The following is a 12,395-nucleotide window of genomic DNA, read 5'->3' as shown; positions in this document are numbered from 1 at the left end:
ATGAAACTGAAAACTCAATGCTTAGGAGGCCACAAATGGAATCCGTCGTAGTCAACAGCCACGTGTGATCACTGGCTACCATATTGGGTAGGATAGGTAGATAGAGAACAAGTTAGTCATCTCAGAAAACTCCACTAGATAGTATGGCTCTTAAGGCAAGAGACCCTCAATTATGTCAGGACCTTGCATAGGACATATGATGTAGTCCCAAAGGAACAACGGGGACCACCCGTGCACACGCTGGAACTTCTGGAACCCACACTGAAGGCATACATGCAGATTTTGCTTCTGCGCTGTGGTGAACTAAAACAAGGTTCTTCACGCCTGTGGTCCCCTTTGTTCCTGGTAAAGCAAGAACATCAGAGAACAGACCTCCAGGCCACTTCACCCCAGCGCCTCGAGATGCCAAGAGAATGTGCAATATCCACGTGAAACTGCCTAAGACGGCATTCATCTTCCCGAATAATTTTGATTTTATTTTAGAAATTCAGTTTCAGATTCCCTGAGACATAATATCTATAAATTGTGATGGTAGTATATTTTGGTAGCTCGACTCATATCTGCAGTGTATAGAACCAAAGTAATTATAAGCACTTTTAGCTCCTCAGCTACTTGTCTTTTCTGTACTGGGGAGTCCATCAGAGGTTGTCTTGAGCAATAGTCACTCCACTGCCACGGAAGAAACCCCAAAGTAAATGCTCCCTCTGTGTCTCGCACTCCATATTGAATATCTTTCTGGACCTTTCCCTGCTATACCTCCCAGGCTCTAGCAGATGCTATTTTATTCTTCTACAACTCTGACTTACTAGTCCCCTCAATGAGTGAGAAGGTGTGACGTTTGTCTGCATCTATTTAAACACATCCCAGGTCTAAGCTTGACAAACAGCCTAAGTCCAATTCGTTTACTGCTTCTCTTTGTCAAACCTCGATGTCTCCCGAAAGCGAACTCAAGCATGTGTTATGTTTTTATTTTGCTTTGTTCTGTATATGTGGTTTGTTTGTTTGGTTGGTTTGGGACAGGGTTTCACTCTGCATCCCTGGCTGTCCAGAAACTCCTCTGTAGGCCTGGCTGGCCTCAACTCACATAATCTGTCTGCCTCTGCCTCCTGAGCGATGGCATTTCAAGCATGTGCCACCACTGCCCAGATAACAAACAGGTTCTGTTACCTCCTTGTAGCAGCTCAGTTCCAAAGTGTCCTTGCCCAAGCAGCAACTGCTGCCTCTGTCTCCCACAGTGGTAGGATTGCTGTTGGGTTAATTACTGACAAACTGGGGGTTGGGGATTTAGCTCAGTGGTAGAGCAATTGCTTAGCAAGTGCAAGGCCCTGGGTTCGGTCCTCAGCACTGAGAAAAAGAAAAAGAAAACAAATTATTGACAAACTGTCTGCAGGCTGGTTTCTCCAACTGTTTTAAGGGTCTATGCGATAGATACACACCTCTGCCTGAAAGAGATGAGAACTCATTGGTGTGTAATGTACTAAAGTCCTTCATCTTGTTTTAAGCCTATCAAGTAAGTCCTGTTGACAAGACAGTGACTGACTGAAGAGGATCATTTCCTTTAGCTCTATTCTTATTCGTGTTTCTTAAAGAGATACCAACCCCATTTCCTTTTCACGGTACAGGCCCTTTAAGCCATGCTTGACCCAGTTGGTCTTTGCACGCTTCCGTTTCTCCTGCCCATATCAGTTTGAAAGACCCTTCCCTTTTATCTGGACCACTGAGACTACCACATGGACGTGTCCTAGACAGGACAACTGTGGGCAGAGAATCCAGTGAGGATGGGCTTGTAACACCTTGGTGTTCGAATACAGGCCCCCTCCAAGGAGACTGCTGTTCTAATCCTCTGCAGCAGGCTTCAGAAGTGAGGGGTTTACAGGGAGCAAGCTGGGTCTGCTTGCTTCTTGTCAGTATGGTAGTGCTTAGTGACCCCCCCAACTCCCTTGTCCTTGTGTTTCTGGTTTTTTAATTTCTCCTTAATCCAGTGACTAGGGCTTGATACTCTACTGCTGCCTAGAAGTTTTCAGTCCTCTGGAGTAGGGGTTCCCAACCTTCCTAGTGCTGCCACCCTTTAATACAGTTCCTCATGTGTGGTGACCCCCGACCATAAAGTTATGTTGTTGCTACTTCATAACTGTAATTTTGCTGCAGCTATGAATCGTAAGGTAAATATCTAATATGCAGGACATCTGACATCCTTGGGGTTGCAACCCACATGGTGGGAATCACTGTTCTTGAGCCTAACTTTCCTGGGCTACCCTGTGAGGATAAACGAGAATCATTGTTCAGCCCGCAGGGTCCTTGTAAGCACGGGGACGAATCCATCCATAAGCCACGTAATGCTGGATGTGCGGAGTAGGATATGCCTTCCAGCCCTGGGGTGCCAGGAGGAACTCTGGGCCAGAGATAGAGAGTAAGGGACGCTGGCTCTATCGGTCTCCCCTTAGCTCAGAAGCATCTCTGCAGTGTCTTCCCTAGCACCAATTTCCAGCTGACTCCCAGGCTCTCCTGGAGTTAGCTGTTCTTTAAAGCCTGAAGATACTCAGCGGTCCAGCCTAGTGCTTCCTGTCACTTCCCTATTGTTACCTGATCTCATTCGTCAGACTTCTGCTTAGAACCCCATGGTCACATTCTGGCATCTTAGGGCTTGTCCAGAATTCTCCTGGTCTTAGCATGACAGCACGTGTCCTGAGACACCCTTCAGTTGGTCAGTCAGATTTCCAAATCCAGCGGAGGAAAGGGTTGGTCCCAACCACTCACCATGTTTTACCCGATGTGTTGTGTATTGTGACTACCTGGGGAGGGTTTTGTTGTTGTTGATTTATTTTTTAACAAAATGCTAGTGCCCTGGTCTTGCCTCTCAAAAGTTTGAAATAAAGACTTAGGTGTCTTTTTAAAGCCAGCCAGTGCACCAAAACTTGAGGGATAATGGGAACCACGGCTCTATTCTTGCAGGTCCCCTAAAGTCAGTGCTGTTGACCTCCACTTTCCTTCCTCTGCTTGTTCTCTGTGCTCATTGGTTCACTACAATCTCTCCCTCAGCAGGTTTGAGTCTGTCTCAGGAAGAGATTGCCATCTTCTCTCCTTGTACCTGAGGAGCCCCAGCAGGCTCTGGCATGTTGCATATATTCTGTAAATATCCGTCGAACAAATTAATCAAGACAAGGCTGTCTGACCTCTAGTGAGTTACATTCTAAGACTCACAGACACAAAACCCCCACTGTAAAGCGAATACCAGTACAACATAATTACTTCAGCAAGTCAGTACAAGTGGGCAATCTCTCAATCCTCCATTTAAACGAAATTCTCAGTTTTGTTCTTCTATGGTTCTCTCTCTCTCTCTCTCTCTCTCTCTCTCTCTCTCTCTCTCTCTCCCCTCCCTCTCCCCTCTTCTGAGAAAAGAGATATTGGGATAATTCCACTTTCTCACCGTGAAGCTATAATTGAAAATGGTCTCTCAGATGAAATCATTTTGGCCGTCTGTTTCTTTGCTTTTCTCTTCTTGGTTCGTCCCTCAGCTGGATAGCCTGTGTGTGTTTGGAGAGAGCCAGGAAGGTTCAATGCCAGGAATGTTTCTCTCTTTAAAAGTCTTTTATCCTCAGGCTTTCTGATCTTCAAAGCAGCCTGTGTCCACCATGACCCCACTCCCTCGCCTCCCCATGCTGGGGAGTGAGAACCTTGGGTATTTGTGTCATTTTGAGGACTTGCATATTTGGATCATTTTGGAGAGCTGGGCAGCACGGTCTCTGTTAACTCTTCAGTGATAAGAGCTTGTCATCATCTCCAGGGCCCTGGCACCCCCAGAAACTAGCACATGAAGAAATCAATAGCAGACCCTGTAGTTAAATGCAAATTTGTCGTATAGGTCTTTTTTGTGGGGGACCCATCCTACAAGTGGTAGAGTTTCTTCTGCCTTTTGTTTACAGTCAAGTCTCAGACTCTCTCCACCTTTGTGATTGTCTGCAGTGTCTGGTCCTGGATAAGTTTGAAAGTTACGATGATGAAGTTCAGCTCACCCAGCGAGCCCTGTCTCTCCTGGAGGAGAACAGGTTCTGGGCTGGAGTGGTATTCCCTGACATGTATCCCTGGACCAGCTCCCTACCTCCCCATGTGAAGTACAAGATTCGGATGGACATTGATGTGGTGGAGAAGACCAATAAGATCAAAGACAGGTGATGGTTCGGTCTTGAAGGGTTTCTCCAAAATTCACGGTGAGCTGTATTTGGTAGAGAGTAGAGGATTATGGGTGAATGCGGCCATGCATCAGTGAAGGTAAGCTAACTGGAAGAAAGTATGATTTGTGTAGATCCATGTAGATGGAAGTAGTCATCTTGTAGGTCATGGCCATTGGAGTTAGCACTGTGACCCAAAGTAAGGCTGTGGGAACATTTAGGACACCATTTCTCAACCTGTGGCTTCATGACACTTCACAGGGCTGGCCCAAGACCTTCAGAAAACACAGATATTGATAATAACAGTAACAAGATTTCAGTCATGAAGTAGCAACAAAAATAACTATGCTTGGGGTCACCACAACACAAGGAACTGTATTAAATGGTTGTCACATTAGGAAGGTTGAGAACCACTGTTGGAGGAGGATGTGTCAAGGGAGTGAGTTCTAGAGCAAGTTGGGCTTGTACAGTGAGCGAGTTACCCACTCCCACTTACATTCTTCTCCCTTCATCCTGTGCCTTCTTAGGTACTGGGATTCTGGTCCCAGGGCAGATCCTGTCGAAGATTTCCGGTACATCTGGGGAGGCTTTGCCTATCTACAGGACATGGTTGAGCAAGGAATCGTGAGGAGTCAGACCCGGGCAGAGCCTCCAATTGGAGTCTATCTCCAGCAGATGCCTTACCCCTGCTTTGTGGATGACTCGTGAGTCCCAGACCGCTATCCTCCTCCCCGAGCTGAGAAGCAATAGATGGGGATGCTCTCGGGCTTCTGTGTCTCCTGAAAGAACCCCAGGGACAAGGACCAGATTGGGGAGAATAAGGTTCTGACTGAAGAAGATGCTGGTTCCATAACCAGACAGAAGCAGAGGGGAAAATAAAATGATAGGGTGTTGGGGGTACAAAAGGGAAATTGGAGGTTAAAACAATAGGAGTGAGGTTGAAGGGGTGGGGGTGCCAGCTGTTTAAATTTCCATTTCGTAGTATGTTTGGTATGTGAAAGGGTTCTGGTCAGGGTGTTTTCCCACTGATTGCCAGATCAGCAGATTCAGACTGCGTGGCAAGTAGGTCTGGTACCTAGGAGCCTCAGAATAATGCAGCTCCTTCCCTAATTAACATTCCTATGATGTGTGTTTGGCGAAAAGGTAGAGGAATGTGTTGGATGAGCTCTGGCCTCCTTCTCTGACCACCCCCATCCTAATGCCTCCCCTTCCTTTGGTCAGTAACATGCTAAGCAAACAGTCTGCTGTTTTGCTGAAAATAGATTTCGGAATGGTGGAGAAAGGGACAGATGGGGTGGGGGGAGGTTCCCAGAAGGCTTATTATCATGGTAGATGGGGTCAGAAACACTCCCTGACCTATAGTTGGCTTAGGAATTTAACTCCTGGGGTGTTGAGAACACAGGAAAGTCGCTGTAGCATGGGAGTGTGGGGTCCCGGAAGCAGAGACCACAGAACATGGAGAAAAGAGTCCAGTCACCAGCTGGAGATTGTAAAATGAAGCCCAGTGTGCACCTAGGGAAGCGGCTCCAACACTGTGGCCCCATCAGGCCTCCAGCTCTGCACAGGACTGAGAAGATAACACTGGCTGTTCAGAAGTTAGTTTTCCTTTGGATAAGAGGCAGAGATGGGACGTAGAGCCAGGGGCAAGAGCCCAGGTCCACTTTCAGGGTCAGAAGGGGAGGGGCTGGCAGGGAAATGTTAAGTGTGAATAGCCTGGGGGAATTGAGTCATTCAGTATGGGAGAGTCCTCTGGCGGCCAACCCCAGAAGCGCATGGTTTTCGGTTGTTTGGTTCCCTCCCTAGGGCCATTTTGAGTGAAACTATCCTCCCACGTTGGCATTGGGCCCTTCCTTTGACAACACCCAACAGTTTCAATAGATAATAATCCCAAGGGCTTTCCCAGTGCATTATTCACAGGGAAACCTGTAAAGCTCACCCTAGTATAAGTCCATCGGGGCACATCTGTCCTGCCTGCTGAGAACCTATCCCAGGACCCACTCCACTTACGAACAGCTGTTGGAATCAATGGCTATTGCATCATCACCTTGTTCCGATCGCAACCTATACCGTCAGGTCTACAGTCTTTCCCACAAGCTTTTATGGAGGAGATCTATACTATATGACAGAGATCGTATAGTCTTATTCCTAGACTTTATTTATAGAGCATCCATCCAGACTGTCCAGAAAGGCTCCGTCTTACCTTAAAGAAAAACATGGCCAATATGAAAAGTATTTAAGAGGTTCAACCTAGTGAAAGTCCAGTGATTTATTTTTCTGCTTTCCTTTCCTTTGGACTTCATCCTCAACTCTCCATTCAATACATATTTACATAGTCTCTACCAGGTACAGCCGGCTCTGTCTGCTTTCTTCCTCTCTCTTTAGCTTCATGATCATCCTGAATCGCTGTTTCCCCATCTTCATGGTGCTGGCGTGGATCTACTCTGTCTCCATGACTGTTAAGGGCATTGTCTTGGAAAAGGAGCTGAGACTGAAGGAGACCTTGAAGAACCAAGGTGTCTCTAATGCTGTGATTTGGTGTACCTGGTTCCTGGACAGCTTCTCCATTATGTCAATGAGCATCTTCCTCCTGACGCTGTTCATCATGGTAAGCCAGGTGGAGAAGACCCTAACGTTTTCTTAGAATGGTTTCAAGGCTTCTGCTCTCCTCCTTATGAGCATGTGCTTGGCCTAGTTAGCTGAGCACTAAAGATAGCAAGACCGGTAACTTCCCTGCCTTTCAAGCCAGCATCCTCAATTCCCTGCCCACCCCTCAAAAGGAGCCGTTGTATTGTGCTCTCTTCCCATCTCCTTTGTCTTGCCTAAGGGACTCACTCACTGTCCACATAGGTTTTCCAGTCCATTTCGTGACCACGTGGAGGCTGTTATTAGCAAAGTCCAGTATAGAGCTGCTGTGTGCTCAAAGGCTGCCTCTTCTTTCAAAGACAGAAATGAGTTTAAAAAGAGTGTTTCCTAGAATTATCATCCCAATATCTGGCTGCAGTTAAGATGTGGCAGACACTATGGGTGACATGAGGGGACGAGATCTGGACAATTAATTTGTCAATCATCCTCACGGCCAGGCCGTTAGATTCACCAAGAAACATCTTTCTGCCTGCAAAGATCTCCAGTGTTAGCATTTCCTCTAGGTTCCACCCAATAGTTAACCTAGTATAAAAGGACTCTCTCTCTCTCTCTCCTCTCTCCTCTCTTTCTCCATTATCCTCCTCTCTCCCCATGTGCTCCTGGCTGGCCTCTTCCCTTCTTTTTCTCTTCTCTCTTTCTGTCCTTCTTTGTCCCCTTTCTTTCTCTGCCTTCTCTCCCTTTCCCAGAACCCCTTCCCACGTCCCAAATAAACTTCATTTTATACTAGACCTATCGTCTGGCGGATACCTGGAGGGGGGTGGTGTGTGGGCAGCGCTCAGCATGGGCTCACTAATGTATAATATTATATACTAATATAATGCTACTGCTTTATAGAACATATTATCCAAGGACTCTGTTTTAAAGGATGGCATTTGGAGCCTGTCTTTTCTCATGACTGAGAGTTTTTATTAAGGTAGAACTGAAAGTAGGACATTGTTTTGCAGTACACTGCTACCCCGTATATTTTATATTTTTTAGCTCCTTCATAGAAGCAGATCTTTTGGGACTTTTTGGAATATGAGTACACACACTTGATAATCGTTGGTGTTTCACTGGACAGAAGTTGGTTTCTGTTATAGACCCAGCAGGCTTGCTCGACTTCATCAATATTATCCTATCGAGTGCCGCTCTGCGTGAGCATGTACAGAGGGCCCCAGACTGGAAGAGTGGCTCCCATCCCATGTTGGATCATGGCTATCTGATCTAAGAATGTCCCATCATATATGCTCTCCAACTAACACGTATCCATCTAATCCAAACCCCCTGTTTTGTAGTAAAATGTCCTTAACCTGGTGCATCCTGTCTTTGCTATTACACTATGACCCAGTGGGCTGTAGTGTCTATCAGAACCCATCTTGGAGTCCCCTTAGAACCAAGGCTGAGGCGGAGGCCATTCTATGTAAACAACCTCACCCCACCCAGTGTGGCTTGATGCTTACAAAGAAGACCAGAGCACCACAGAGGTGAAAGGAGCAGCCCGCCCCCCTTCTTATCCACCAGAGGCCCTCTGCTCTGCCCCACACCTCTTTCTCCAGTAAATGATTTGTATCTTTAGAATTAAAAGAGTCGGCGAGTAAACATCTGGCTGAATGGCTGACTTCTTACTGATAAGGTACACAGAGACCTGCCTGCCTAAGAACAGGGTTTGAGGACTTCAAAGCTCTCGGAACGTGAGGTAAAGAGTGTTCGCCAAGAGCTTCTAGCACAAAGACGCTTCTCCTTGTGGGAACCAGAACACTGTTCCAATAATGACGGAAACAGAGCTTTCCACACCAAAATAAGGTTTTCCTTTGAATGACCCCCCCCCCCTTTTTTTTTTTTTTTTTTTTTGCGTATCCCTTCCTCCTGGGCTCTGCTGTGCAGGAAAGAAGCCGGGAGCAAAGACAATGGGAAGGCTCCATTGTTAATCAGTCCACAAGGAGCAGAAAGGAAAGCAGCTAGAGGAGGAAGCTGGGAGAAGGAGTCCACGAGGCTGACTGAAACTGGCACCCACCAAAGCCTGCAGTCTAGATGTTTGCAGGGCTTCCCTCTGGGCTCGGATAGAAGGTTGGATTCATTCTACAGAGAGCAGTAAAAACTCTCCAGTCCGGTTGTGACCTTTTCTTTTAGATTTCCTCCAACTTAGGTTCTACTTAAGTGCGGCTCCCTTCCGTCCCTCCCCTCTGCATGTTCCTTCTTCATCTGGTTTTCAATTGGTTCTCTTGATGCCCAACAGGCACGAGAGCGTGAAGGAGAGATCGCGGCTGTCACAGATAAGAAGCACATTAGTTCCACTTGGTTCCCACAGGCTCCAGACAGATATCGCTAATGGGTCTCTTTCTTTTCTATTGAGAGGAAAGCAGTGATTCAGGGAAATCCTTACTCACAGATCGAGCCCATTCATGAGATGAGGCAGGAACAAGAGGAAAAATGCAGGAAGGAGAATGCTATGCCGTGTCACTTGTCTGTGGTCCCCATGACACCACAATTCACCTATACCCCACTGAACTGTGGGAGGTGGTCTAGTGAGTACTGACTCTGCTCTGAAGCCTGAGAAATGCTGTCAGAATTCCTGTACCCTTGTGTTCCTAAGAAAATGATAAGAAATAAGTGTGTTTGGGGATGCAGAGTTTGCATGGACCTTTTTATAGGGGTTTGTACTAAAGGGGGAATCAGAAGGCCTAATACAGTTGAGCATCTCAGTCTGCCCTGCAGTGTAATTGGGTTTGCTCACTGGTCACTAGTTTGTTCCTGTTTCCTATATAGACAGTGGGAAAGGTGCCGAGTGTTGTACAAAGGTTCTATGAAAAGCATTCATGGACGAAGAGGACCAATCCACTCCTACAGGCCCCACCTGTGTGAGTGGCAAACCTCAGAAAGCAAGCACTAATGGTCAGTCAGCAGGCCGAGCCCCAGGCAAAGGGTCAGACTTGTTTCGTGTGGATTTTTTTCTTTATTGTTTCAGGGTTCTGCAAGAAAAGACCTAACACTTGGGTTTTCTTCCTTCGCCTGAACACTGTCTCCTTCCCTCTATGAACTTCCTGAGTTGATCCACAGTTACTGCTCAAAGATAAACTTAGTCATGTTAAGATATTTTCAAAATATTTTTATTCTTTGAAAGTTTAACACATTTCTACAACATATGTCGACAATATCCACCTACTCCCAACCACCTCCAGCCCTCCTTAGGGCCTCCCACATTCCATGTTCCCCCTCCTCAGCTTCGTGTCCTCTGCCTTTTTTTTTTTTTTTTTTTTTTTTTTTTTTTTTTTTGGACTGAACCAACAGGGCCTTGCACTTGCTAGGCAAGCTCTACCGCTGAGCTAAATCCCCAACCCCTGTCCTCTGCCTTTTATGTGATAACCCACTTAGTGATACCCGAGCGCATGCGGACGTATAAACATCACTGTGGCATGAACGATCTACCGAAAGCCAAATGCCAAAGAACAGCCAGGGACCCTCTTTCTCTCAGCTTTCCATCAGCTGCTACCGCTGATGGGGCGGGGGCCTCTGGGCTCCTCCCCATCAATGCTGGAGTGTTGATTGGCTGGGTCTTATGTGGGTGACCCCGGCTGCTGTGAGTTAATATGTACCACACCTGGGTCCAGCAGTCGGCACTTCACACTTCTCCCCATCTGCCAGCCCTTCCATTCCTCACACCCTTTCAGCCATGAAGTTCCCTGAGCCTTGGCTGGTGGGAGGTTGATAGAGACGACCCACCTGTCCTCTGTGCTATTTGGACTCGACACTCTGGCCAGTTATGTGTCTCTAAGCAACCATTGCCCACAGCAAGGGGAGCTTGTCAGACCGAAGTTGAGGGCAACACAAACCTCTGGGTACAGACGTAAATATTTAGGATACTGTTTGATAAAATGATCTCCTAACCAAAATGATGGTAGCTTCTTACCAGAGGGCCTATAATCTCGGCTTTTGACCAGCTTTACAGTTCAAGCTCATGAACCAGGCAGCTGTAGACCATACGTGGCTCAGGACTTCCCTAAGAGACCGGGAAAGCACGACTAAGAAAATCTTGATTGGTTAAAGTCCCCACTTAGAGGTCAGATGGCAGTTGCCAATTGGGTTAAGTTATCGGGCAATTGGGTTTTGGTTTACTGGTTTAGGAGCCCAGAACACTGGCTCAGCCTAATGGTTTCCCAGTTAAATTTTTTTTTTAAATAAAATGTTAGTGTTGACTAACGGGCATGGGTAAGACAAAAGAAGTCAGTGTTTGGGTTGTGCACGAGGAAGTTTAAGGACTAGTGACGACCGGCGGGCAGGACCCCCTTCTAGGGCAGCAGAAAGCTTCAGAAGGCTCTGGCAGCACCGCCCGCAGGAAGGCCCCCTTAGTGGAACCCTGCCTCTGGGCATGAGTGACAATTACTGATACGTGATCTCTTCGGTTTCAGCACGGGAGAATTCTCCATTACAGCGATCCCTTCATTCTCTTCCTGTTCCTATTGGCCTTTGCCACTGCGACCATCATGCAGTGCTTCCTGTTCAGTACTTTCTTTTCCAAGGCCAGCCTCGCCGCAGCCTGCAGCGGGGTCATCTACTTCACCCTCTACCTGCCACACATTCTGTGCTTCGCGTGGCAAGACCGGATGACGGCCGACCTGAAGACCACTGTGGTGAGGGTTAGCCGTAGCGGAGGACGTAGACGGTGACGTAGACGGTGACGTAGACTTCCTCTCACGACTTTGTAGCCTCCTGGCCCGTTCTCTAAGATGCTCCACTTTGCCTCTTGACTTTTTGAGAGGCTAATACACAGCCCGAAGGTTTAGGAGCCAGGGTGAAAGCGGCCTTCACCCCAAGCCGTGCAGCGGTTGCGCCTCCCTACAGCTGCTTGACTAGTGTGCCCCAGGAAACTGTGGGGAAACTGAGTCAGCTCCCGGCTTCGCTGGTTTCTGTGTGAGAGGAGAGCCAGGTGGCCCCTCTTCTTCACCCTTCTTTTCTTCCTGTTTGGGAAGCATCAGGTGAGAGGAAGCTGGCTCCCTTACTGTGTGTCTGCTCAGAAAGACGTCCGCAATAATTAAAACGGGGTTCAATATTCCGAAAGAAATTGAACCAGTCTCTGTGTCTTCCCTGTACTTTAGCAGGATGCAAAAAACGATGCAGAAATGAGCTCCCCACCACCCTTGCCACCACCACCACCACCGCTGCACAACCACCACCATTAGTCTCTCTGGCCAAGAGAAGACTCTCGCTGATTCTGATGGCTTGAGAGACCTCTTAGTTCAGAGTTCCCAAATGAATATAGGTCTTTTCTCTAATTGTTTCCAAGTGGGCCATTTCCACCCTCTCATTAGCGAGGGCTAATCAGCCTCAGCCCTAAAGGGTGCAGTTTTCTGTTCCTCCAGAATCTCCCAGTCTCAGCGTTACGTCAGTGAGGACTACTGCCTGCCCCTCTGCTAGAAGAACCTGTTCTCGGGACTCCAACTCTGGGGCATCTGCCTCTTATTTCTCCTGTTAAATAAGAAGTTAATTACCACTATTTATAGCGCTCAGTTTTCTAAGACGATCACAATGGATAATAATAAGAAACTCTTGTGACTCAGGCTGTGGGCAGAGCTAGGCAATTTTAGTAATCGCAGGGTTGTTACAGGG

The 12,395-nt window shown here is 47.3% G+C and overlaps 1 protein-coding gene across 1 annotated transcript in view; it reads left to right on the top strand.

The window, feature by feature from the left end:
- The window catches only part of Abca4 (ATP binding cassette subfamily A member 4), a 133,359-nt gene that overhangs the window by 55,126 nt on the left and 65,838 nt on the right, over positions 1-12,395 (top strand). Inside the window, exons 12-15 of the mRNA XM_032896643.1 lie at positions 3,964-4,169; positions 4,697-4,873; positions 6,552-6,774; positions 11,198-11,419. Coding sequence (XP_032752534.1) covers positions 3,964-4,169; positions 4,697-4,873; positions 6,552-6,774; positions 11,198-11,419 — 828 coding nt within the window. The remainder of the gene's footprint in view (positions 1-3,963; positions 4,170-4,696; positions 4,874-6,551; positions 6,775-11,197; positions 11,420-12,395) is intronic.

Source organism: Rattus rattus, chromosome 3 (genome assembly GCF_011064425.1).
Source record: "Rattus rattus isolate New Zealand chromosome 3, Rrattus_CSIRO_v1, whole genome shotgun sequence".
Classification (NCBI taxonomy): Eukaryota; Metazoa; Chordata; class Mammalia; order Rodentia; family Muridae; genus Rattus; species Rattus rattus.
Note: the sequence above shows the minus strand (reverse complement) of the source record. Positions and strands in the feature narration are given on the sequence as shown.